Source organism: Excalfactoria chinensis, chromosome 2 (assembly GCF_039878825.1).
Source record: "Excalfactoria chinensis isolate bCotChi1 chromosome 2, bCotChi1.hap2, whole genome shotgun sequence".
Lineage (NCBI taxonomy): Eukaryota > Metazoa > Chordata > Aves > Galliformes > Phasianidae > Excalfactoria > Excalfactoria chinensis.
In genome coordinates, this window is record NC_092826.1 from 44,347,892 (window position 1) to 44,374,257 (window position 26,366).

The 26,366-nt window shown below is 43.2% G+C and overlaps 2 protein-coding genes across 3 annotated transcripts; both read right to left on the minus strand.

The window, feature by feature from the left end:
- Positions 1-21: 21 nt before the first annotated feature.
- On the minus strand, positions 22-13,145 carry RMC1 (regulator of MON1-CCZ1). 2 transcript variants are annotated; one of them, XM_072327593.1, is made up of 21 exons: positions 12,829-13,145; positions 11,140-11,216; positions 9,847-9,931; positions 9,408-9,464; positions 8,783-8,869; positions 8,021-8,161; positions 6,657-6,760; positions 6,069-6,158; positions 5,864-5,969; positions 4,757-4,868; positions 4,368-4,412; positions 3,935-3,988; positions 3,028-3,156; positions 2,622-2,728; positions 1,787-1,906; positions 1,554-1,631; positions 1,307-1,411; positions 1,153-1,221; positions 937-1,018; positions 793-845; positions 22-209 (listed from the first exon to the last, which is right to left on the minus strand). In XM_072327593.1, exons 1-21 carry the CDS (start codon positions 13,006-13,008, stop codon positions 147-149), a joined length of 1,944 nt encoding a protein of 647 aa, XP_072183694.1. In that variant the 5' UTR covers positions 13,009-13,145; the 3' UTR covers positions 22-146. The 2 variants fall into 2 exon arrangements, with proteins under 2 accessions (XP_072183694.1, XP_072183693.1); XM_072327592.1 differs by having other exon boundaries at positions 32-209; positions 793-1,018; positions 12,829-13,144.
- Positions 13,146-13,433: 288 nt separating this feature from the next.
- RIOK3 (RIO kinase 3) lies at positions 13,434-24,862 on the minus strand. The gene is made up of 13 exons (XM_072328956.1): positions 24,625-24,862; positions 23,692-23,813; positions 22,274-22,419; positions 22,059-22,163; positions 21,862-21,971; positions 21,518-21,661; positions 19,908-20,035; positions 18,682-18,870; positions 18,066-18,225; positions 17,063-17,143; positions 16,886-16,975; positions 16,415-16,522; positions 13,434-14,750 (listed from the first exon to the last, which is right to left on the minus strand). Exons 1-13 carry the CDS (start codon positions 24,829-24,831, stop codon positions 14,649-14,651), a joined length of 1,692 nt encoding a protein of 563 aa, XP_072185057.1. The 5' UTR covers positions 24,832-24,862; the 3' UTR covers positions 13,434-14,648.
- Between the last annotated feature and the right edge of the window lie 1,504 nt (positions 24,863-26,366).

The window sequence follows — 26,366 nt, forward strand, 5'->3', positions numbered from 1 at the left end:
TGTAATATTTTTTAGTACAATTTGCCAAAATGTCTTGTATATACTTTATTATAAAATAGCAATTTTGTAGTTCAAAAAATCTACTTAAATGCAATAAATTAAGTTTATACATTCCAATGGAAGAGGGTTTCAGAATGTTGTGGGCTTCATAAGAGCTTGTTCTCCAAATACTTGTTTGAAGAAGGTGACGTGTTCTTCACAGTGCTCACCTGGGAGAGAGAAAAAGAATGTTAACATGGGAAGGGAGAAAATGAGAAGCAAGAGAGCACAGCTTGAGTTGTCTTGTGGTAAAGCAGGTGTCTGTTGCTTCTATCTGGGAACTGGATCAAAGTCGTGCCCACACAAGGTCTCTTAGTCTTCAGGTTCAAGATGCTGAAATTGAATTCTGAGCCTCCCGGGTAACTCATGATTAACAACCCATTTGTGGGACAAGCACTTCTGCTTGGGTTGTAAAGTGAGAGGACTTGTAGCATAAACCAAGCCTTGCATTTTATCATGGGTGGGAACAGTCAAGATGCAGCCTTTGTGTGCAGGTGTCTTTTTGTGGCTTTACGAAGAAGCATTAATTGGAGATACCAGCTTTGCTAAATTAAGCACTGCAGACAACTGCAAGCCAACCAAGTCAGCTTACACTGAGAGTTTGTGTTTGGCTTCAGCATGTTTTACTTTAAAGTACACTGTTTAAAGGGGTAAGCCAAGTTAACTTTGGAAGTATGCTTGAAGGTAAGCCTAAATATAGACACAGTTCTGTTTGCACAGCTTGAATCTTCTGTTTAGCTTCTTATTGCTTACCTGGTGTGAAACTTGGGTTTCCCCGTAATCGTTGATTTCTTTGCTCAAAGAATCTGAAAATAGTGTAGAAAAGCATCTCATCATCTGCTTGTTTTGCTGCGTCAAGGAATTTGCGGGCTGAAATGCTGTCATGTCCTCCAATACCTCTGATGAATCGCAAGGCAGCCAAAACTTGGTGTTTGGACAACAGAACTTCCACTATTTCATCATTTGCTGTGGAGAGCCTCTGTAAAATCAATCACAGCTCTAAGGCCACGTTTCTAACAGATGAGTTAGATGGGAGCTTGTCACCTGAAGCTCAGTCAGGTTAAGTCCAAGCCACATGTGTGACAGGGACATACTAGAGTTTGAAATGCTTACTTTCAACATGTCCAGAGAGAGCTGATGTGCAGGAGGGTAAATGCTTTCCAGGGACAGTAACAGACAAGCCTAGAGCAAAAATGGGAATAACAATGAAATTCTGAAGACTCCTCACCTCCGTCACTGGCTTTTGGAAGCAACCCGCCTTACGTACCAAAGGCTTTGAGTCACTGAGCACGTGATACTGCAGAAACTGATGGAGCGTGTAGAACAAGTTATGTTGAACAAGAGTTTTGATGACCAGCTCGTACAGGTAGTGCTGCAAATACAGGAAGACCCCCATCAAAGACATGTCTCTGTACCAGTCTTTGGGTGTAGAAAGTGGGATTATTGTATAGGATTTAACATGTGACCAAGCAACTTCATGCAGTGAGGTGGTACAGTGCACATAAATGCTTTACCTGAACTGCAATCTGGAACTGGTTAAGAGAGCGAATGTATTCCATCAAGACTGCTATAGTGAACTTATGAGGTGCTTCCTGGACAAGACAAGAAGTATTAGCAGGAAAAGCCAGGGAAGTACAAACCTACTGACAAGTTATGCCCTCTCCCCTTACCCACATCAGGAAACAAGACCCTGCATGTAGTCTCGCAGCAAACGTAGCAGGTTTTATTTCTGTCCCAATTAACTTACCTTCTTCTCTGTAAATACAGATAAAACGTGTGTGTACATGTCAGACTGGTCAATAACTGCCTGAGTGCGGACTGGCCGTTTCAGGAGTGGATTACTTCTACTCTGGCCTGCTTCTACCACCTACAAGGAAAAAAAGAAGAGAAGAACGCAGTGCTTTTTGAGAGTACAGCTGGGAGTTAAATCTTATCTACATAGAATGTTTGTAATTATAGCTCCCAGCTAAAAACATGTTTTGTTAGTGAGAGAATCTGCATCTATGAACTCACATCACTGGGCGCACTCTGCTCACAGCATGGAACTCTAAGTTTGAAACAGCTTTTAAGTGACTGATGTAGCTTTGTGTATCTGAAATCTAGGAGATGAGCAAGCTTACTATATTGATTGATGCAGGCCCACACCCTTACAATGAAATCCTGCTAAGGTTGTACTACGTGAGCAGAATGTGTTAATTAGCCAGAAGTAATTCTGACAGAAAAGTGCTGCATACATTTTATGGTGACTATTTCAGTAGTCTGTAACTATTCAAATAGTCTCAAGATTCAAAGCTGCTCTTTGAACCCCTACCCCATCTTAACACATTCTAGGGTCTGCTACTTGCCTTACTGGAGCATTACTATGCAGCACCTACTGTAGCAGAGTGCTGAACAAAGCTGTTATCCCCAAGTGTGTGACAACCTGCACCTTGTACAAGACTTTCTGCTGCAAGCTTAAGGCTGACAGGGACCAACCCGAGGGTAGGTCTGACAAGCAGGTATTTTGGCTTTGCTATCATGTAACCTGAAATTCAAATAGGATAATGCTGTCTCTGTAAGCTGCTGTAGCTAACATGGTTTACCATAGTATAGCTTTGCTCAGCTTCCAAGTACTTCTTATATTCATGATTCAGTTTGTCAAAAACAGTTGCAATCACAGACAGTGATCCCCTTTCTGGCTCACTGAGCACTGAAAAGATATAAAGAAAAACAAAAACAGACCTATGAGGAAAAGTAACAAAGGAGTTTAAAGTTCCCTTTTCCAAAAGGAGATCTCTACTCTGTGCTAAACTTAAATGGGATTGTTCAATATTAAATGTATTATAACTAAATGGGGATGGGGGAAGCCAAATTATTTTGTGCTGTTACTCTTTAGAGCGGTGACTGAATGTACTACAGTTACCTTATGACAGCTCAAATCTCAGAACAGCCCAGCTAACCCGGCCGTGTTGCACATTCTGGGTACGCAGACAAAGCGTTTGCACTTACTTTGAGAGCACACAGTTAGGATAACCATTTTGCATTCTTTCCTCTGGAGAAGGAAATCCATTAGTCTTCCTTTATCGAGCAAAAGCTTTACTACAGGCTCAAGTTTCACTTGTAGATTCCAGAGATAACCTTAATTTGAAGGAATAAAATAAATGTATGATCTCAAATAATAGTTGAGATATCCCCGTTTTCCACATCAAATGAGAACGCACGCAGCCTGCTTGCCTTTCTCACTCTGTTTTAGAGCAGTGTTACCTCTGGAAAGATATTAAGGATACGTTCATCCCCAGTTACCAGCATGAAGAGCTGTCACTTTACCAGGTACAGCTGCTTAGGCCCTCTGTGTACTAATGCTATAAACCTGGATACTGCTCTTGCTTAGGACAGAGTTAAGGTAACAAAACCTTAACACTACCTGAGCTCTGGTGTGGAGGTTATAATTGAAAATAACACTGTTTACTGTCATTGGTTTGGTTGTTGCTGAGCTGTGTATACACAGTCAGTCTATCTCTTATTTCTCACACTGCTTTGACAGTGCATAAGCTGGGGCTGCACAGGGAGGGGGGTGTCAGAGCCAGGGAGGGCAGCTACACAACCCGCCTGTACCACCAAAGCAGGGAGGAGAAAAGGAGGAGGAAGCGGGGACAGTCAAGGTTATGATATTTGTCTTCTTAAGTAAACATTTCCTGTGCTCGAAGCCCAGCTTTCCTAACATTGGAACAGTTTGTTCTTGTTTTGCTCAGCTTGCACGTGCAGCTTTGCCTTCCCCTACTGAACCGAATCTCAGCCCACAAGTTTTCTCACTTTTCTCTGATTCACTTTCCCATCCAGCTGGGGTTCCTGATGAGGTTAAACCACCTCTATTAACCCCCACTTTACATTGAATTACAAGAGTCAGACAGCTCACCTTCACTTGCACTGATGATGATATCAGGTTGAAAGACGGTCCATGATGATGAATCTAAATATTAAGGTTCAATACCTTTCTCAGCGTTGATTCAGAACCATTGCTACTATACTCAGTTACTGTACTGAAACAGAACTGGTTAACATACCTTCATTTACTGCCACAGCTGCACCTTTGCAAAGTCTCACAACATACCTTTGGAATTCTATTTGCTTTCATCTTTTTCAGTATCTTTACTGTGGTATCTCTTTCTTACTGCTTCAGTTTCTTAGGATACTGAATGCAGTATCCTTCATAGGAGCCTTTGCTATTTCCCCTTGAAGTGGTAGTCAGGCTCAATTGCTAAAGCTGGATTTAGCTAGTCAGGATATCAAGTGCTGTTTTCTTCCGGGTGTGGAATGCAACTGACATTTAAAGAGTATTGAAAGGATACAGAGTTTACAGGGAACAGGAGACTGACTTGTCACAGAGGCTGGAACTGCAGAAAAATTGACAGCAATTAAGAACAGTAGTACTTGGCAGCTCCTCCATGCTACCAAACTACAAGCACTTACGCATCTAGCAGTCCTACAGCATGCAGGCAGAATAAAGAAGTTATGTAGCTAACTATCTATGAAGATATAGCTAAAATAACAACAACTGCTTTTCTGTAGGCACAGATCTGGGACAAGAATTACTGCTTGCTTCCTTGTTACTGTCTTCCTTCCCTCATTCTTTCCTAAACGTACAGTGGCAGTAAGCAGCGCCCTGAAGGCTGAACCAGCTGCTGCATTTCAGTAGCCTTGCTAACAGGTCAGAACATCTATAACACAGTAGTTCTACCTGCTACAGGTACTTGATAGGGTTGTATTGATCGAGGTGGAAGAACAAATTGGTGGATGGTAGTGGAGCCATCAAAATCTCCTCTTAGTTTGATGTCAAATATGACTGAAGTCTGAAATTGAGAAGAAGAATTAGTTTTCACAAACACGAGTCCCCAACTCATTTATTTACATGTATTCTGATCATTTTTCGTGTTTCTATCCTGTGCTCTCCATGTGAGTTTCACTGCTTCCTCCCGCTATGAGGAAAATTCTGTTACCTTCCTGCGCTACCCTCATACTTGCAGCACTCAGTCCTGTTCAACTCTTCTCACTAGCATCTTCACCCAGCGTGGGGGTATCATTCATTCTTAGCAAGAGCTTTGCATGGTGGAAATCAGCACTGATGTCAGCGCCAAAGAAACACAACTGGGTGGCCACCTACTCAGTGCAGTGTTCATTTCCTGTGTTCATACGTTCACGTTAACAGCCCGAGTGAAATGCTGGAGAATTAGAGCTCTGTGTTTACATTTCACTTATAATTCATATTAATGCTCCATCAACTAGTCAGCCTAACCATTTATGCTAACCCAGTTCTTGAAGTAGCACAGAAGAAGATAATTCCAGAAGCCAAAGCCTTTCCATGCATTAAGCACAAAGCACTACTTAGATTTCCCACTGCTCAAGCCATGCTATAGAGACTGTGGTCAAGTAAGTTTTACCTATACTAGCACATGCCTAAGGTTACATTTTAAGTCTGTACAGATCTGGGCCTTCAAATAAAAGACCTGAAGTTTTTGTCCTATAAACTGATCATTCCAATTACTGTGATACAAGAAGATCTTAGGATAAATAAAGATCCAAGTTCACTTTCTACGCTGCCTTAAAAGCATACAGAGTGCAACAGCAGAGTACTGCAGTGAAGTAATAAGAAATGAAAGTACAAAGAAACAGGCATTAGAAAAGGCCCCATTGTTATCTACAAGGCAAAAGGATGTGTTTGTTTGACTCGCTTAGCTTTATATTTGTTCTTCCTGTAAATACTCTGGCTTTTGGCAAAGCTAACCACACACAGAACTAACACTATTAAAACCTGTCTGTAAGACAAGAACATGTAAATAAATCAGACCTCAGTATCCTGATGATGTACTACCACCAAGTTATCCACAACGTTTAGTGCAAACTTTCCTGTTCTGTTCAGCTTTAAGATGTGTGTCTTCTTACAGGAGCCTTCTCTATGGAAACAGAGAAGAGCTGGTCAGTAGACCTATTTAAAATAGAAAAGCACGAGTCTTTTAGGCACATGTGAGGTATCACTCATGTTCTTCTCTCACCTTGGCAAGTGATAGAGGACTACTTCAGCTCCTGTGCTATTGGAAGTTCTTGAGTGATGCCTCAAATAGAGAACGTAAAGCTGCCCGTATCTAGTGAGACAACAGCATTAAAACATTATTTGAAAACAAAGAGTGAGGACAGAGGTGAGAACGAAGACATCCTTTTAAAGCAAAGGCTGAAAGTTTACCAGAATATTAGAACCGTGTTTTAATTAATTGCTTGATCTAGTTAATCTCACACCTTCTCATCTAGGATAAAAGTGAAACACTAAAACAAGAGTTGACAAATCACAGGGTGCAGCCTAATCCTCAAGCACATTAGACATCCAAGACCAGCTCTACCAGCACATCTGTTCAGAAATGAAACATTTCAAGATGTCTGTCCAAACCAGAAACAATTTCACGTAAGAGATCTCAGTTTCCTCCCCACTGTGCCTCAGAGAGTCACACTGACTTTGATCGAGGAAGTAACTGAAGCAAAGGCAACAGTACAGCTAAGAGGGAAAAACAAGTGCAACCCTGTCTCAGCCTCCCCCAACAGTCATACTTTCCCACAGAATGATAAGGCCAGACGAGTCAGATACATACATTGTAGCCATAGCAATATCCCTTTCAGAAAGGCTGAGCTTGGAGGATTTGGGTGCCACAGGTAGCTCAATTTCGAATTTTGAGAGCTTTGACATCGTCCCGCTCTGTTGAAAAAAGAGCAAAACAGAAATCCGCTGGTAAGACGCCAAACTGGAAGGCCTGGACCAACCTTTAACAAAATATTATGTTAACAGCTCCCCCATGAGGTGAAGAGTGGGAATAGTCGTAAAGAAAAACAGACTGACACTTCTCCACAGGGATCCTAAACACGTACTACTTGTATCACAAATTCAGCAGCTTCTTCACCTTGCTATCACAACTTCAACTTCAGCCAGCAAAACGTTTTAATTTTAATTAAATCAATCCAAATCTGTATGTTAATGCCACTCAAACATAAGTTTTCCCCACTTCCTCTCTCACAGCAAAACACGCAGTCCAGAACTTAAATAAATGCTACTGGAAAGGGGAAAAAGTCAGTCATTCTTACAAGTTACAGTCTGCTTTCATACCTGCTAAATCTACAACGTGCATTACCATGACAGAACATCCCTGTTTCCATGCAATGCTTTCTCTCCCCCCTTTTCTTGTGGAACTTAAGCAAAATTTCAGAGTTGCCAAATCCTCAAGACTTCTACTGATCTCCACTAATCACTCTCATTAACTCACTCTTCAGCATAAGGCGTGAACACCTCAGGGTTGTTAAGAGTTAGGGTAGTATAACCCTAAGGTTGCAGTTGGACGTGATGATCCTTAAGGTCTTTTCCAACCTGAGCAATTCTATGAACACTACAGGAATTTCTCCTTTACCAGAGGCATATTTCCAATTGTTTTAATACTTTCTCAGAAATCTTCACAGATTACCTTCTGAACATAAAATCAGCTCCTTAGCTACACCCTGGCACACACAGTATTAAGGAGAGGAAAGAGCGACGCAAGTCCTTATGAAGAAAGCAGTGGGAAGAAGGTTATACTGAGACACCTCAGAGAACACCATTTCAAGACCCTGTACAGACCCTAAGAGATCAGTACAAACCAGAATACCCATCTAAGCATTTTTTTTTCATATAAGTATGTGAGTTGTCAAGTATTACATCATTCATTTTCTCTTCCTCTTTCTCAAGATCAACTGTCCAACATTAGCTGAGCCCCCCCGTTTCCAAAGGGGACGTGAGATAGAAGCGACTGTTTTAAGCCACTCACTGTGAACTAGGTTACAGATTTTTGCCTTGCCACCTTTGCTTATTACCATTAAAAGATGTGAACTCGGACACCCCTCTTGGAAGAGATTCAGGAAAGCAATAGAATATTTGAGTGAAGTAGCAGCCTTACAAAGGAAGCACATAGAATGGAACACAACAATTTACCTTGAAATAGAATGGCTGCAGGACATTGCCAAGGACAGTGGTTGACAGAAGAATGACAGAGCTCTCTGGACAGTACATGTACCAGTTGACATTGATACTCTGATTCTTCAGAAGTTTCAAACTTCGTTTCTCCGGTAATACCTGGAAGCACAAGATGTTACCATTATATTATTCCTGGATTCCAACAGCATAAGTAGCACACAGCTATGGAGGAAGTTCACAATATCCCTTGCCACGAATGCCAGCGAGGGCAATTTATTCATCAGAGTTCTCCAAAAGCACAGGCAAAGGTAAAGAAACACAGAGGAGCTCAAAGGACTAGATATCAAAAGGAAGCTGCCAATACATAGAAGGACAATCGCTACCTTGACCAACATTTGTTCTTTGCTATTTTTTTAAGCATGCAGAAATCCTTCCTGCTGTTAATTTGCTTTGCATGAGGTAGTATCTCACAATAAATGTATATATTCCTTTCTACTAAGCCAAGAGTGTCTCTTCATATAGAGTTCTCAATGCTTAATTCAGTACTCCTTCATCTTTGGATCTTTGCTAGCTGTGCTAAATAACTTGTTACGTTCTCCCCAGCCCCCCAAAAAGAATTCATCTTAAAGAAAAATAATCACAGCCTGAATAAAAGAGCGGAACAACAACAACAAAAGACACACGGCTTCTGAATTTGAGAGCTAGAAGAGCAGAATTCAGAGATACAGGCCGAAGTATAGTGTAGGCCGAAGTCTGTCCTACAGGAGTTATTTGTATTACCTGATAGAATTCGATTCCTTGATCTGTGATGAAGACAATTTCTGTAGAACTTGTCCAGCAGAATCCTAGAATATTGGCATTCTTCATCTTTACACAAGCAAGCAAACAAACCACCTTTTACTTGGAAAATCAATTATTCAGATAAGCGAACATTATTAAACGAAGAACACGAGATCAAAGGCTATTTGGCTATCCAGCCCCTGGAGTTAATGCATTTGACAGCTAAATTCCCAGTAGGCATCTGAAACTTCTGTAGAAGCCTCCCAACACAAGTACTGCACCGCCTCAATTTTGGTAGCATGTACGATTTCCAAGCTTATAATACAGCCTGTTTTATTTCTACCCCCTGAGCACAACCAAGTTCTGGTTCAAACCATCCTGACCAGTTCAGTCATTTCCTGGCAAGAAAAGCCTGTTCCTTCCAAGCCATGAAAACCAAGTGTTTTTTGTGGTCAATCTGTTGATTTACCTCAGTTCAAGTAAACAGTGGTGACTACGCACTTCCTTTAATCCTCAGCAGTGTTTTGGAAAGTATCTCAGTTCTCTCAGAGAACAGAGGCCGCCAGCATAACTAGCATTAGAGTTTCAGCCAAGCATATAAGCTTTGGATGTTCGCTTCACTTACCTTACATTCCTGTGTATATTCTATCTGAGGGCTGTCAGGAATAAAATTCAAGAAATCCTGCAACAACACACACGAAGCACATTCACAATTACTAAGCATGGAATAGTACAGATACAAGATAACAAATATTAGCTAATCAAATAATTTCAGGCAAGATAAGCAGAACTAAGCTCGCCGTATTACATCCTACTTCACCACGGCTGTAATTTATTTTTATAGCACTCAGCTCCACCCACCCCACCTTTCTTCAGCGATGACGCTCACGCAGCAATAATGTTGCTCGGCATCTGCTCAGCCCCAGGGTTAGGGAAGAATTTTCACTACAGCTGCTGACAGCCTACAGAACTCCCTCTCTTCTCACAGGCTCCTTCTCTGGTACTTGAAGTATCAGAGCTTCTGCTCCAACGCCCTCCCTGCCTGCAGGGTGTCGGAGTCTTACCACACTCTTTGATGTTCTCTGCACAGCGAGTATCTTGTTTCCCAAGGAAAACTTGATGCACTTCACTTCTCCCTTGTCTTCCATCCTACGGAGGAAGTAAAAGAAGTTATGGAAATACTGTTTAAAATAGTCTGTAACAGAATTCTGGAATACACCCTCTAAAAGAGGACGAGAGGGAAAAAAAAAGAGTAACATTCAAGCCTGTCTTCTCAATCCAGTCCTAATGCTTCCCCAAGTGCTGTAACGCTGACATCCGCTGCTCAGCTCCTTTATGACCGTGACTGCTGCTAATGGACCCAAATCCACTTGCTTCTCCACTAGGATGCATCAGCCCCAAGAGGAATTTCTGAAGTCAAAGGGCAGAGTGAAGCTGTTTTCACACCATTAAGAAAAAAAGTATAAATATAAAGCAATTCTTACCAACCCAGAGTCAGCACAATTGGCACAACTCTGGGAATTTCATTGCCAGGGTGCACTACTAAGTGCAGATAAACAGAGAGTTATACAGGCAGACAGACAACAAGTTGTGGAACCTTCTGGAGCTCACTGAGTGATTTCATCTCTATCGGGATTTGAGACAAGGGAGTCAAATAAGGAAGCCAGAACTGGCAACTTTTAGGGCAGGCCGCACAAAATACCTGACATCACAGCAAACAAATTGCTTCCAACATCTGGATTTAAGCACTTTCCCTTAACAAATGGACAGCAGAGTACGAGGAGCTATCCCTTCCAGCACAGGTATTTATAGAACAGTTACCTAGAGATAAAACACCGTTGTCAGGTTCTGTAGAAGAAAACAAAAAGAAATAGAAGAAGAAAAAAAAACTACCAAAAGAAATGGAAAATGTAAAAGAAAGCAAAGTAGACTAAAGAAGCAGCAAAAAACAACAAATCCACAACTAGAAAATCCTGTGCTTGAATCAAAGGCGTGACATTTGGAAGCTTTGGTTCCCTCTACTTTAAAGTTGACTTCATGTTGACTTGTTACACCAGATCCTTGGAAGAGTCACCGCTGCTGGAGGAATCACAAGTTTGAATCCCCGCACTCTTCAAATGAGCAGCATGCTTTAATGAAATATTGCTGTTACAGGAGGAGCTGCAGCTCAATGACTTTCAGAAGACTACGGAGTCACGAGAGAAAGGCACGCCAGCTTAACTGCAAGAAGATTATGTCCGCTCATGGCTACTCACGGGTTTTATGCCAGAGACACAGTAAAAGATGAGGGCTACGTGTCACATTGTTTTATGACTATGGAATACCATCCTCAGACAACAAAGGTGAAGGTGCCTTACCTGAATGAAATGGAATTTCTATCCTCCAAACCTTTAACGACAACTCCTGTAGCTCCACCAGATCGAACAGCAAAAACCTGTGAATAAAACAATTATACATTAATTAGAAAAAAAATAAATAAATCAATTATTTCCTCTGAAAATTCAAGTTCATAATAATACTTGAACTACCGGCATGATAAAACAGTAAAAGCTGTACCACCTTTTTTGGTTTGCTCTGTAAAAACATCGGAGACGTGAGCTAAGCCGCTAAGCTGTGCTTCAGGAAAACAGCTCAGGGAGCAGGAAGTGAAGAGCTACAACTCACTGACCCACAAAGTTTATCTTGTCAGAGCATGTTCTTAGATAGGAAGAGCTCAACGGTGCATAAGATATCTCAGCTGACTTGCATTAATAATCTAAAGAATTCCTTATTACAGCTACACGTGTTTATATAAAGCCTGCTAGAGAAGTCATGCTGTTAGAGAACTGGGAAGCCACACAGACACGTAGATCAGGTCTCAGACTAATCAATACTTTGCTCTAAACAATTTCTGTGCAGCTTTACTACATCCACACTAGGATACAGTGCCCCCAGCTCTCAAAACATAAGGATTGAGGTTTATAAAGAGAAAGGACACAATCACTCTAAATGCTAAGCAGCAGCACAATACAAACGTCAGAAATACTCTCTTCCTCTTCAAGCACAATCACAGAATCATTGAGGTTGGAAAGGACCTTTGGGATCATCTAGTCCAAGCCTCCTGCAAAGCAGGCTCCCTGCAGCAGGTTGCACAGGAAGGCATCGGGACAGCTCTTGAGTGTCTCCAGAGGAGATTCCACAAACTGTGCCACTTTCGTGGGGAAGAAAATGTGAATGCTTCAATGCTGTATGGAATGGTTACAGAGATCAGACAGCCGACGGCACCCACATCAATCCAAGCACTGTGACATACCCTGTAGCTAGGCTGAGCTGACTACACAGTCCCACAGGGATACTGAGAAGAAAGGCATTTCAAAGAACTAATGCTGAGAAATGTAAAGCAAAGCATCTGTTCTGTTCGCAGCCAAGAACAAAACCACAAATAGCGTTATTTATGAACGCACTGACCTCTACAAACAGAAAAACCCAGTTCATCCGCTGACACTACAGACCTCCAGAAGGACCTCGTGACAGAGAAGGGACAACAAAAAGGCAGGCAACGTCCAGAACAAATGCATGAAGGCACATTCGTGAAGGGATTAGCGGCATATGCAGTGAGGTGGCAGGTGCCACGCAGCCCTCCAGCAGCGCACTGCCACACCATGCCAGTCCCATGGGAGCAGGATGATGAGCCAAACGCTCACTATGCAGAATCCCAGAATAGCTTAGGTTGAAAGGGACCTTAAAGCCTACCCAGCTCCCACCTGATGAGTGGGCAGGGCTGCCAGCTCCCAGCTCAGTTGCCGAGGGCAGCAACCAGCTTGGCCTGGAGCACCACCGCTTCTCTAAACAGCTGTGCCAGCGCCTCGCGAGAGAAGGAAAGCGAACCGCAGAGCCCGGTATCCGAGGAGAGCCGCAGGGAAGCAGCCCCGCGGCCTGCTCGGGCCCGCACCTGGCAGGCTCGGGGCCTTAGGGACAAGCGGAGCCCACAGAGCCGCTGCCTCAGTGCCCGGCAGACAGAGGCCCTCTCTTGAGGCAAAGCCAGCGCAGCCCGGCGCCGCACCCACCTGCTTGTTGGCCTCATCGAAGAAGACGCAGTTGACGGGGTTGGCCTTCTCGAAGTGCACGGGCCGCGCGCACAGCGCCAGGTAGCAGCCATCCTCGCCGCCATCATCTCCTCCTCCTCCTCCTCCCGCTCCCTCCGGCGCCGCTTCCTCCCCCGGCGGCGGCGGCGCCTCGCGGCTCATGGCGGCTGGCAGCGCCAACGGTGCCCAACGCGCCTCCCGGCAGCGGCCGCTTCCTGTTTACACTCCCTCCTCACATGACGAGGGAGAGGCCTGCCTTAAAGGCGCAGGCAGCACAGGCCCAGGAGGGAGACGCGAGGAGGCGGGCGGTGCAGCACTGGGGAGCTCCGCCCCTCAGCCTCTCCCTTCGCAGCCCGGTCCCACCACACCAGAACCTTGAAGGCCATCTGGTCCAACTGCCCTGCAGTGAACAAGGAAACCTACAGCTACATCAGGTTGCTCAAAGCCCCATCCAACCTGACCTGGAGCGTGGACCATGGACTCTACAAGTCATAAACCAAAAACAAGGGGTAGGAGCAAGACGATTGTCTGACTCAAAGCATTGAGGATCAGGGCTGACTAACGCAACACAAAGAACCACACAAGAATACCGTTTCAGTTTTTACTTTGCCACCACTCCTCCAATTAGTAAAAACAAAACCAAATCGCTTCCACAGTACACTGGGAGAACGTCACACAGCAGCGATATATTTTGCTTGATAAAGAGCAGCATCACAAACTGCAATCAGAGTTTGAGAAGTTGAGCAGAAATTCTTAATCCCATCCCACTCCACTAGGCCAAATCAGCTTTAAATGTGCTGCAGAGAAACACTGCTAGACTTTTCCAACTTGATAGAAGATCAACATTAAAAGCATGAAAGAATTTTTTCTACTGGCAAACAGCAAACTTCAGTTAGAAGTAATTCTGATCAGTATTTAGTTTTCAGAGTGTATGATTCTCTTCTACATGAATTAGGAGGTTTGGTGCTCTACTCAGATTTTCAGTGGAGATGCAAGATTATAAGGGTTCTTTTTTTTTGTTTTCTTAATTTACACCAAGTTCTTTAATTACTCATTTGTTTAAGACCAAAGGTAACTAAACTTACTTTGTTAAGCAACTTGGATTTCTCAGCACGTCAGACAAGTCCTCTGCTAGCTAAGACCCATTTCTTGTACTATCTAACTGTATTTACTGAGACGGTGAGAGCCATGTTCCATGTACTTTAAGTGACAAAGTTGAGGCTTTTCCACATATAAAGGCATTATTTTGTTACATTAACAACTTAACTACTATAGCACACAGTTTGACTTTTGGTTTTGGCTGGGATGAAGAGGGGCGAGATGCTCATTGACACTGTTTCCATCCACAATTTTGAAGTAGTTTTTTCCAAGTAGCAATGGGGGGGAGAGGGGGAAAACTCTCTCCCAATGTGCTTTCTCAGTAAACGATTTAAATGATGTGTAACTTTTGGGAGGAAAAAAACAACAACACTAAAACAAAAGCTCCGAATCATGCAAAATATGACCAGCTCAGCTATATCGGCCTAGTGTGAGCAGACAGTTGGTGATGCTGTCAGACCATCCCCAGCAGAAGTGACAGTCCATCCTCCCAGTGCCAGCCTGATGCGTGGGCCCAGTTAAAAACAAAGCAAACAAGAAGAAAAAACACACTGAGGCATCACCATCCGCTCATTGTGCTTTCCATTTTGGCAATCCCGGTCAACCACTCCCTCAACGTTGGTAGTTGACATTTACCACTGCACCAACAAAGTCAGTAGCAGCAAGTCTGTGTTGTTGTTTTTAAAGCAGCTACACACCCAGTGCTATTCATTATATATAGGTGGGTCTCCATCAGTTGAAAACGTGGACACCTTCTTTCCATGATTCTGCACGTGATCTTCATTCATCTTCTCTAAGGCTTCAATCTGGAGAGCCAAAAAATAAACTCATGTTGAAATTAGAAAGCCATGCTTGCTCTAGAATCATACTAAATAACAGTATTTAGTATGATTACAATAACAATGCATATTTAAATGACTGATCAGGTACACACAACTCATTTATTCTGCCTCATATATGTGCAATATGCTTTAGAAACAGCTCAAGACTTCTGTTCTTTTAAGTTAATAAAAGAAATAGCACTTCCTCACAGCTTCGTACCATACAACAGCTGAAACACACGTGTTGTGGAAAAGACAGGGTGATTCTTCAGACTTCAGCTGTATCCCACAAAGTACATAAGCATCTATTTCTCCCCTGCTAATCATCTCTGCTGCAGCTCAGTCAATCCAGCAACACTGGAGAAAATCCCAGTAATATTAAGATTACAAATCCACCGTAACCGCTATCGGTGGTGAAAACAGAAGACTGTCCCAGTTCAACACTTTCTTCTTTACAATCAAAGTAACACAGTAGCACAGCTTATGTTATTCTTCGGGTTACGTTTGCATTACTTCCTCTTGTACTCCGTGGGAGGTGATTTTATTCACTGCAGTCTAAAGCTTAACTTTAAGCATGGACTGCTCAGTTTCACTGAGATGTAAACAGCAATAAGTCTATTCCAGAAAAGCCATAGGTTAAAAGAGGTGACAGTCTCCTACATAGCAAAGCTGACAATGCACTCAGTGAGACAGTTTCCCCCTTGTCCCCTTAATAAATCAATCAGTAACTTAATGTTGGAACAGTCTGAGAAATCCTCATGACTGTTTTGCCCCATTCATCAGTTTAAGGACTTGCACCACAAGTTAAATGCCCCAACCTGTTTATCCTGGACAAGCATAAACCTGTAACGTTATCAAGATCCAAGTACAATTGCTATGTAGCCTTAATTTCATCAGTAGGTGGGGAATTTCTGACAACTTGTAAGTGCCTGTGAACAGGATGCATCCCTTGACGAGCGACAACCACAGTTTGACAGTAAAAGGTGAAAGGTGACCAGAAATTCCCAGTCTATACTTAGATTAACGTGATTTCATATCACAGTATCACAGTATCGTGCGAGTTGGAAGGGACCTTAGAGATCATTGAGTCCAACTCCCAGGATTCGAGCCCTCTGTGTAGCAGAGCAGCATTTCTGCCACTTACGCCACAGGGGGGATTCAAACCCCGGGCCTCTGGTGTTGCAAGCAGCAACTTATACCACTGCGCCACCGGAGGCACACAATACGTCTAACATTAGGCTTGAAGATTGAAAATACAAGCCTATAATCTTGAGTTCAAATTGAAAGTATGAAAAACAAGCAGTAACATATTCATTTCAACATTTCTTATTCTAAGAAAGGAGAGCCGTAAGGCAAGACAACAACGGTATCTTTTAAATGCAAACAGATCGCTATTTCCCTTAGCTCTGCAAAGAGCAATTATGCACAAGGACTTTTTACATTCGGGAGCAGATTATCAGGAATAGGGTGGAAAAGTCTGTCAGAGTTTCTGAAAACTGTTCTATGAGGAAAAAATAACCATTTAAAAAAGAGGCGCAAAATGGTTTCTGAAGTTATGCTCACGTTAATCATACAAACTAAACTTGGAAAGTTAAGTATTGCAATGGCTACAAGCTAACCAAATTGAAACGTTAAACACAATGTTATACCTCCGCTTGGAAATCTACTTCATTTTCAGCTGTGATATTTAAACCCGAGACAGCATTGAAGAGTTCACGCTCATTAAGTGCTTCTGCCACACCTCCTTTCTGGAAGAACTACGTAAAACAAAAAAGCACACATTAAACACAAGGGAAAGCAAAATATTTCTTGTTCTCCACAAGTTATAAATTTAGAAGCTTTTAGAGAAAAATGATGGTTTTGCCTTTGCTGGCCTATGGGTAACAACTGAGGGAAGTTTAAATCCACTGGTACTGTTTTATTCTTCCCCAGATATTGCCTTTCGGAGGAGAACGCCATCAGCACTGACATCATGCAAGAAGAATCTTACACAAATCCAGCCACAATTGTTTCGTGGAGTTACACTAATTGATTTTTAATTGATTCTGAATTCCACTGTTGCTGCTGTATCTTAGAAAGACATCCTTTGTAACAGAGGATTGTCAGCTAAGAAGTCCTACCTGCGAAACATTCCTACAGTCTCTGAACAAAAATTCAAGTCCATGAGGATGAGTTGGCTCCACAGACTGACTGACATCAATAAGCCAAACCTGTAAGCAGAGACAGCGGTTCACTTTGCTTTAGCATTTCATATTAGACGAAACCTTTCCTTCCTACATCATTCAAAATAGGCTCACCTTTCCGTCGTGCCAAAGCATGTTGTATTCGCTCAGATCAGCATGGACCAGATTACACTCTTTATACAACTGTTGCATCATCTGCAAGGAACCAAATCAATGAACAAAGCGTGCTAAATTCCAAATAAGTAACAGTTGCACAACTGCAACACAGCGAAGCATTTCCCCCCCACCCCCACCACACACACAAAATTTACGTACTTTCTTCCAAGCCCTCAATAACATTTCACAGGGAATTGCAGTTTGGGTGAAATGCCAGCAAATTAAGCCTCTATCACTGACCTTTGTCAAGTCAGTCTGATAAACTCGCATCAGCTCTGCCAGCAGTCTGAGCACATTAGACAGATAAACATTCTCCAGATGTATCCGCCACTCTTGCTCAATCGCACAGGGTCAGTTTTAGAATCCCAATTAGTATTGATACTCTGCTCATTGAAAACAGGGTTGTGTTGCTCTACCAGTCTCAAAATCTGACATACATAGTACCAAACCGCTGTTGGCTTTTGCTTGCTTTTATAACCATAAACTAACAGGAAACTAACAGAAAGCAGATATTTAGAAGGTGCATGTCTGAACCATATACAATAGAACACATGCCATATTCTAATTCATTCTCTGATTTCTACACTCATTTCTTTTTGTTTGCTTTTTAAAGTGAGAGGTTTACTACTAAAGCACGATTAATCATTATCAACCAAGTGCTTTGCAAACCAAGAAAGACAGAGAACTTTCTAAACCAAACGCTGCTTCTACAAAAGGAGGACTTCTTGCTCATGAGTTCTCTGTTGCAAAATACTCTGTCACCAAATTCCAGCATGTCTTCTACTCAGATTATTTTTTTTCTAGGGCTTCATTTCTTATTTATTCTAAGTAACTCATTAAACAGCGGCAAAATAGCCTTTGGACTCCATACTTGGAAACTGATCCAAGCATCCTAGAAAGTAAATAAACGCTGATTTGTCCTTCACGTTATTCAATAAATGTCACAGCGGCTTTGCCTTACATTAAGAACTTGATAGTAGGCCTTCTTCATATCTTCACTATTAAGCTTCACATCCTTTAGTTTAGGTGCTGGGACTTGATCGTGGCCAATGAAAGACATAACCAAGACGTGTTTCTTAAGGATAACCACTTGAGGACAAGGAATTCCTGCGTTCTGCATTCTGTGGATATAGACAAATAAATATTGATTAAGAATAAAAATAAAACCATAACAATTAAAAAACCCACAATCTAGTTACTGCTTGTTCACTTCCAAGCTGCATGTGAGAGATCTGACCCAGAAGTAGTCTTTGACACAAAGAGGACTGTAAAGTGGTTACGTATTTCTGCCCTTCTACATTTCACTTAGGACTCTAAAGTCTGAGTTATCCAAAATGTGCCTAAAAATGGTAGTGAAAAACTAATTACTTATACAGCTAGAGGCTGTTAATTTCACAGGCTTATAAATTCAACTGACAAATCCCTGAAGACGCTCTTAATTCATTAAACTGTAAGAAAACAGATGCTATTCAGTCTATGCCAACAACAAATGTAGACTTCTACCCAAACACATTCTAACTTTCTAAAACAGAGAGTAGGAAACCAACTAGCATTTAATAAAACAGACTTTTTTTTACCTTGTTAAGTTATGCATTTCTTTCTCAGCCCACATGCGAATAATCTTCCGTGGATTCAATTTACTGAAGCGGTCTTTGAACCTGTAGTCATCCTTGATGTATTTGTCACGGTTTTTGAATTCATTAAGAGTCGTTTTGAACACTTTAATGGCACATTCTGGAGGTATAACTTTATCATCTTCAGTTGTACTTCTCATGGAAAGAGTCAAGCACACAACAACATTAACTGTTCACATCCTCGCAAGAAAATGCACAGTTGCTTTATTGCTTTTTTGTTACCGTATCAAGCTCGAAATTACTTCAAGTTAAGTTTGTAAAGGCTGTTAAGCTTGAATATGAATTATTGGATTTCTGGAACTTCAATCATATGCTGCTTATCAAATAGGTTCCATCCCCCAGCTTGTGAAAATTTTAATTAAGTATGATAGTTCACAGTAGCCATGTTAACAGATGTAATTACTTCCAGTACATTACAAGTGAAAAAAGACCCATATATTAGATCCATAATAGTAGCGTCGCCATGTTTTGTTAAGCACCTCAAAATACACTGTCCTTTGAATAACAGTAAGCAAAAGGTCAATATTCCCACTACTCAGGAGTGGTCAAGCAGAAGAAACTAACAAACCAACCTTTCCCCCACTCCCAACACCATCTCACTCCTGACATCCCTAGGCAGGTTATCTGAATTTGGGTTTTATTAATTCCTTCTTAATGTACTTTAGATGAGCTATGTTTTCATGTACTGTAGTTTCTAATGCACAACAATTCCTTGAGCATGGTAGTCTTTAAAAGCAGAGACTTGCATGAATTGTAAAGTGAACAGCATCCTAATAGTAACCAACTAGGTAACCCAAAAACAAGAGAGAGCACCTCTCCCTCAACTGCATAGATTGAGCTGTTAAAAGTGGAGCGTATGAAAAGACAACCTTCAGGTAGCCCAAGATCATCATGATGGCTTTCTAGTCCAGGGTAGGTCAGTGGAAACAGACCTTCACAGAACGCTACAGTTGACTTGTTCCTAACACACCTCCAGAGAAGAAAGTGGAGGGTTTGGGGTTTTTTTTGGCACTATTTGGCTTGCAGAACTTATCACTGCATACATATGAACTAAAAGTTCAAGTCCTGGCAATGAAATAAACACAGACTGTTCAAATATGTTGTGTTTTCTCCTTTTTAGGCTCTCTCTAGCACTTCAAGCTACTGTCAGCAACAAACAATATACTTACGTTCCTCCGTATGCATGAAAAACAACAGATTCTTTCCCTGTGCTGATGCAGCCTGTGATGGTCTCTAGCATTCCACCACTGACCATCTTGTACAGAAGTAAACGTGTTTTAGGATCCACTGCTTTCTCCTATGGGTGAGAAATAAGTACATGAATTATTAAAAATAACCCTTCACTTTTACAAGTGACTAACTGCATGGGAAAAATAGCATATTAAAAGTGCTCACTCCATTGATGGGGTGGGGGAGAAAAATACTCTGATATACTGTCTGCTGTGTAGCACCCAGTATTTTATCAATTCTGCATACAGTATATAGTGTTATCACACTACCATAGAATCTCAGACTGGTTGAGGGGCAGGGGGAAAGGGAACCCAGAGGCCTAAGCCCTGGTTAAGCAGGGACACTTAGAGCAGGGTGACCAGGATTGCATTCAAGCAGCTGCTGAAGACCTCCAAGGAGGAGACTCCACAGCTTCCGGACAACTTGTGCCAATGTCAGGTGGAAATTCTTATGTTCCATTTACACACACTGCCTCTCATCCTGGCACTGGACACCACTAAAGAGAGCCTGGTCCCATCTTCTCTGCACGCTACCTTCCGGTATTTATATATCTGATGAGACACCCTCAAGCCTCTTCTCCAGGCTGAACACTCCCAGCCCTCCCAGCCTTGCTTCACAGGAAAGATACTCCAGCCCCTTCATCATCCCAGTGGCCCACTGCTGGACTCTGCCCATGCCTCTCTTGTACTGCAGAGCTGAGAACTGGACCAGTACTCCAGGTGCAGCCTTACCAGCGCTGAGCAGAGGGTAAGGATCACCTCTCTCAACCTACTGGCAATACCTTGCCTAAAGCAGCCCAGGATGCCATCAGCCTTCTTGACTGTGTGCTGCTGGCCCATGTTCACCTCACTGGCTACCAGGTCCTTTGCTGCTAGACTGTTTTCTACCAGCTAGGTGGCCCCCAGCACACTTCTGGTGCTAGGAACTGTTCCAACCCAGTGCAGGACATGGCATCTCTCCTTGCTGAATTGTAGAAGATTGCTGCCCGCCCACCTTTCCAGATTGTCAAGATCCCTCTGAATTGCTGCACAATCCTGTAGTGAGCCAGCTACCTCCCCCAGATCTCCTAGATGCACATCATCCATTAATTTACTCTAAGTACATTCTGCTGCATGGTCTAGATTCAGATTATTCCTCAGGAGAACTTCCTATAGTGTTTTCAAGAACAATCCCAAATATTACATTCTTTTTGTATAAGCTACAGTAAAGTAAAACATCTAAGTCCGAAAGGCTTCACAGCAGGAATTACCACAGGCACAGTTCCAGGCTCATTCATTAAAGCTATCTACTGACTTCCTAAGTTAGTAAGGAAAAATTTATTAAGTCACCTCATCTTCCTGAAACTCGCTATGAGGACAGATGTTTGGAGCCACATGCTTCAGAGTACTCGCTGGATGATTTCTATACACAATCTCTAAGCTCATTTAGCAGAGTTAAAGGCAGGTTTAAAACAACCTATTTTACTAAAAACAGTATCCATCAAGGAATTACCAAATCAGTATTTCACTGTTACATAAGATAAAGAGGATAAAAAGACTTAAAAACATACTGCAGTGGAATGTTCTTTCTTTTCATGGAGCCTTGCACTTCGACGCTCCTCAGAGTATGCATGCTGCTTTAAGGCATTGAAGACTTGATTTGACAGCTTTAAGTCCATCCCAATTCCATCCCCAACTTGAAACTCTGGTGCAAACTACAAGTAGAGATCACTGTTAGGTATCGGTACTAGCAGACAACACTTGGCAAAAGCAGGAATTTCTCATTCTTATCTGCAAAAATCTACGGCAGATTAAGACTTAAGGGACAACATGCCAAAAGATGAGTTTCAAAGCATCAAAAATGTATTGCTCTGAGTTCAGAACTCAGAGTGGATTTTCCCAAGCTTTCACTTACATTTTCCATACGAGCAGTGTTCTTTCTTCCACAAACCACTTCATCGTGTTTAGTAGTAATGTCCTTTCCTTTCCCTATGAAACCCTTTTTTGGTGTAATAGTAGGTTTATCTGCCAGCATTAAGAAAAACATGTCAAACTTGACATTAAAGCAAACATCGCTAGCGCTCATAAAGACTGGTTAGTACTGCCACATACCTGCCCTATAAGGATCATGCCGAGTATCCTGCCAATCGACTTCATCCTCTGAGCTGTCACTGTCAAAGGGATGCACCTTCCGATAATTTTCAAAGGATATGGAGACTTAAGAAACAAAACAAATAAGCACATCTGTGGTCATCAAGCATTTGCTACTCCCTCACAGCTCTGTCAATGTAAGTAGAATGCCTCAAATATTTCCATAGCAGAAATACCTTTGCTGTCTCCGTTGAATTTCTTCTCCTCACGCCGAAGCTGTGCATCATATTCCCTGTCAAATTCCATCTGCAGCATCTGAGCTAGCATTAGGTCACTGGAAGTGTCAACATTTTCTCCTGTAATAAATGGTCCTTCTGCAACACTATGTAAAATGAAAAAACAAAGTAGAAAAAGAAGTCTGTGTATATTAATCTACATCGAAACACTGCTCTATATTATTTAATCATTCTATACAACAAAACCCAGTGCAGAGCTGTATACAAACTAACAGATCTGAATGGTGACCCCCTAAATTCTTTTTGCCACTCCTTTACAAGGCGAATGTTACTTCAATGCTTTGGCTTACCATTCTGTAAGCAGCATGATGCTTGAGTTTAAGATGCCCCTTATGAAAGGGAAAGAAATAACACAGCTAGAAAGATACACGGAGCAAATATATATATTTATATTGAAAAATAAAAACAAAAGTCTCATAGAACTGTTTGAGTTGGAAGGGATCTTAAAGGTCATCTGGTCCGAATCCCCTGCAGTGAGCAAGGATACCTACAGCTACATTGGTTGCTCAGTGCCCTGTCCAGCCTGACCTTGAATATCGCCAGGGACACAGCACCCACCTTTGGGCAACCTGTCCCAGCACCTAACCACCCTTATCATTAAAAGAAAAGAAAAATCTCCTTCTATTCAATCTAGATCTCCCTTATTTTAATTTGAAACCATTTCCCCTTGTCCTGTCACAACAGATTCTGCTAAAATGTTTGTCCCCTTCCTTCTTATAGCCCCCCTTTACATACTGAAAGGCTGCTCTCAGGTCTCCCTGGAGCCTTCTCTTCTCCAGGCAGAACAGCCTCAGCTCTCTCAGCCTGTCCTTGTAGGGAAGGTGTTCCATCCTTTACATGATATGTGTGACCTTCCTCTGGACACGCTCTAACAAGTTCAGCTTTGTGTCATCAACATTGCATTGTTCTGCCTCACAGAAAAGGCCAAAGGCAGAATTTGCATGAATTTAGGTCCAGTAAACTCTTGGCAGTAAGCATTAAAGTACTTGGAGGATACAAGTGATACACAACCTGACAGTTTGAAAACTGAACTTTATATATATATATATATATATATATATATATATATATATATATAAAACCCTCTATAAAAGAGGAAACTACATTTCTGACAACTTCCCTCAAAACACAGCTTATGGACTGACTCAAAACAACAGAAAAGAAATAGCAAGAAAGGACAGAAGAGTCTCTAAGGAAGAGTTTTAACTAGAGAAGCCATCTTCAGTGGAAAGGTGGAGTTTGGAAATAACAGGCAAAGCACTTACTACGCTGCTCCACTACAAGCACACAGCACAGAGGACGACAGATAATGGCGACTTACAACTCTAGCGCTCGCTAATCCCGGATTTGAAACTTACGCAACTACTTCAGGAAAAGCAGCATTTTCCTCCTCCAGCTGCAGCTCTTTTGCCAGCTGTTCACTCATCACATCGGCAAGGGAACACGATATCGAGGCAGTTTTTGGAGTTCCCCAGGGACACTGTAAATAAATATTTTGTTTGAGTCAATGAGAAGTGTGATGGCAACACTGATAACCAGGACAACCAGAGGCTCTAAAACAAGCTGGTGTAATCCCATAAGAGCTTGTGTTCTCTAGACATGGAGGAAAGCATAAGGAACTGTGGCACAGGGGATACCTTGGAATCACAGAATGGCCTGGGTTGAAAAGGACCACGATGATCATCTGCTTTCAACCCTCCCTGCTATGTGCAGGGTCGCCAACCACCAGACCAGGCTGCCCAGAGCCACATCCAGCCTGGCCTTGAATGCCTCCAGGGATGGGGCATCCACAACGTCCTTGGGCAACCTGTTCCAGTGCGTCACCACCCTCTGTGTGAAAAACTTCCTCCTAATGTCTAACCTAAACCTCCCCTGTCTTAGCACAACACCATTCCCCTTGTCCTATCGCTTTCCACCCCTAATATCTGAAGGAGTAGCTCCTTAAGCTGAGAAGGGTGTGACTGAAAGGACATCGACGGTTATTTCCTAGCAGACAAGGTAAAAAAGCTTCACCACCACCTGAAGACAGCAAGAAGCCTCCCCACAAAGTCTGTTTACAAGTTTACACCACAAAGATGCCTTCAGAGACACAAAAGCCCACACGCAACTTTGTTCTGCAGAAGGAGGGCTAGAATCCAGGCAGCTCGCTGCCCCGGCAGCCCAACCAACAACACCCCGAGAGGCCCCGCGGGGAAAGGCCCCGTTTATCGGCCTCTCCACGAGAAGATAACTCCCTGCCGCCGCCAGGGCCTGCCCGAGCGCAACAGGCCGCCATATCACCCCCCGCTCACCTTGCTTTGCCAAGCTGGGCCCGGCCCGGCCTCGGGGGGGGCGGCGGCGACTCCTACCGGATCCATCTGCACGCGGAGAGGTGGAACGTTAGGAGGACGAGGACGGAGACGACGTGAACGCTCGGGCGGGCAGCGACACTCTGAACGGCAGAGCTTTCCGGGTTCGGCCTGAATCCCGGTACCGTCACCGGCCGAGCCGCTCCCCATTGGCCGGCGGGCGGGACGGGACGCGCCTTCCGGTGATGTCAGCGGGGTGGTGGGGGTGGGGAAAGAAAGGGGAAAGGTCGCTTTGGGTTGGGGAAGTGATCGGGGAATGCTGTGGAAAGCATTTGTGAACAGCTCTGTTCCATCCTGCAGTCGAACGCCCTGCAAATCCAAAGTTAATAGAGATGTTTCGTGTGTGATCCTCTGCCTGTTGCACCTCCATTTTGAGTGTAACGTTCACCTAGAAGTCGTGTGGGGATTGAGATGCCCTCTTTATGGGGCAAGAGCAGCTGCCTGGCACTTGGCAACGATGCAGCCTCACTGCATGTATGCACAGCCACGAACTAGTCCCTGTGCAGAAGGGAACCAGCCCCACAGTTGGCTTTCTAGGGCAAGAGAAATGGGGCAGGGTCTCACAGCCCCCTGGCATCCCCTGACTGGGGTGGGGGGTGTTCCCCGTGTGACATCTGGAGGGCAGTCCCCACAGGTGCTGCTGACGTTGGCTCTCAGGCATGCAGGGTTCTATGTTCCCGGCCAAAGTTCGTCTGATGTCATTAGCAAGCAGCGATGATGTAAGGCATTACAGTCTCTCTCAAGGCAACCTCTTCTGGTGTTCACTGCAGCAGAAAGTCCTGCGTGCTGTAGAATGAAAGGGCAGGCATCAAAGCACTAGGGAAGCTCCTGGACCAGGCTGTTAAGTCCCGAACAAGGCCATGACTCCTATACCAGACCAGTAACTCCCAAACCAGGCCATGACTCTCTTCTAGGCCCATAGCTCCTGAATCAGTCCAGTAGCTCCTGCCTACACTGTCTAGAGCAGAAACTGCCCTTAATTTTACTCAAAATATGTCTGAAGTTATTTAGCAATTAGTGGAGGAGTCACCATCCCTGAAGGTGCTCAAGAAAAGTGTAGATGTGGTATTGAGGGACGTGGGTTAGTGGGCAACATTGGTGATAGGTGTATGGTTGGACTGGATGAGCTTGGAGGTCTTTTCCAACCTTAATGATTCCCTGATTATATGATCTTCATTTTTCAACCTGCACTTTAAGGGATGGACCGGGATGGACCAAACCTGTCAGCACTAGGAATCAGATGTTGGTTTGGGGCCATCTTACCACACAAGATTGCATCTCATGAACCAGTGTGCTTGAATTTGTCTTCCAACCAGTGTGCAGCTTCCAACCTGCCTGAAGACTTTGTCTTTTGAGGCTTTAGCTTCAGAGAAGGCTAAACGGGTTCATCTGACGGCTTAGATTTGCCCACTGCTCTACCAGTTAGTTTCCTATCTTCCCAGTTTAGGACACACCCACCAGTCCCTTATTTGTGTGGCTTTATTCTATGCTCCTAAAATAGGGTGTGCATATACAGGGAGAGCCCTACACTTTGCCTGCTGAGCAAAGTCAAGATGAGATCAGCAAAGATAGGGCCTTGCTTAGACCTGGCATGGCAAGAATGAGGCTTGCAATAAAGTGATGCCCAGTGACAGAAACTGGGTTGGACCCATCTGTCACTGCTGTGCTACCTCCCTGCCATATTT

Coding starts and splice junctions, on each gene's coding strand:
- RMC1 (XM_072327592.1), bottom strand. CDS start 13,008: ATGAGCCGCGAGGCGCCGCCGCCGCCGGGGGAGGAAGCGGCGCCGGAG. Junction 8,870..9,407: donor AATATACACAGGAATGTAAG/GTAAGTGAAGCG, acceptor GCTTGTGTAAAG/ATGAAGAATGCCAATATTCT. Junction 6,159..6,656: donor GATATTGCTATGGCTACAAT/GTATGTATCTGA, acceptor TTGTCTCACTAG/ATACGGGCAGCTTTACGTTC.
- RIOK3 (XM_072328956.1), bottom strand. CDS start 24,831: ATGGGGAGCGGCTCGGCCGGTGACGGTACCGGGATTCAGGCCGAACCC. Junction 18,871..19,907: donor TTTCATGCATACGGAGGAAC/GTAAGTATATTG, acceptor TTCCATGAGAAG/TACAACTGAAGATGATAAAG. Junction 14,751..16,414: donor AAGTAGATTTCCAAGCGGAG/GTATAACATTGT, acceptor TTGGCTCTCCAG/ATTGAAGCCTTAGAGAAGAT.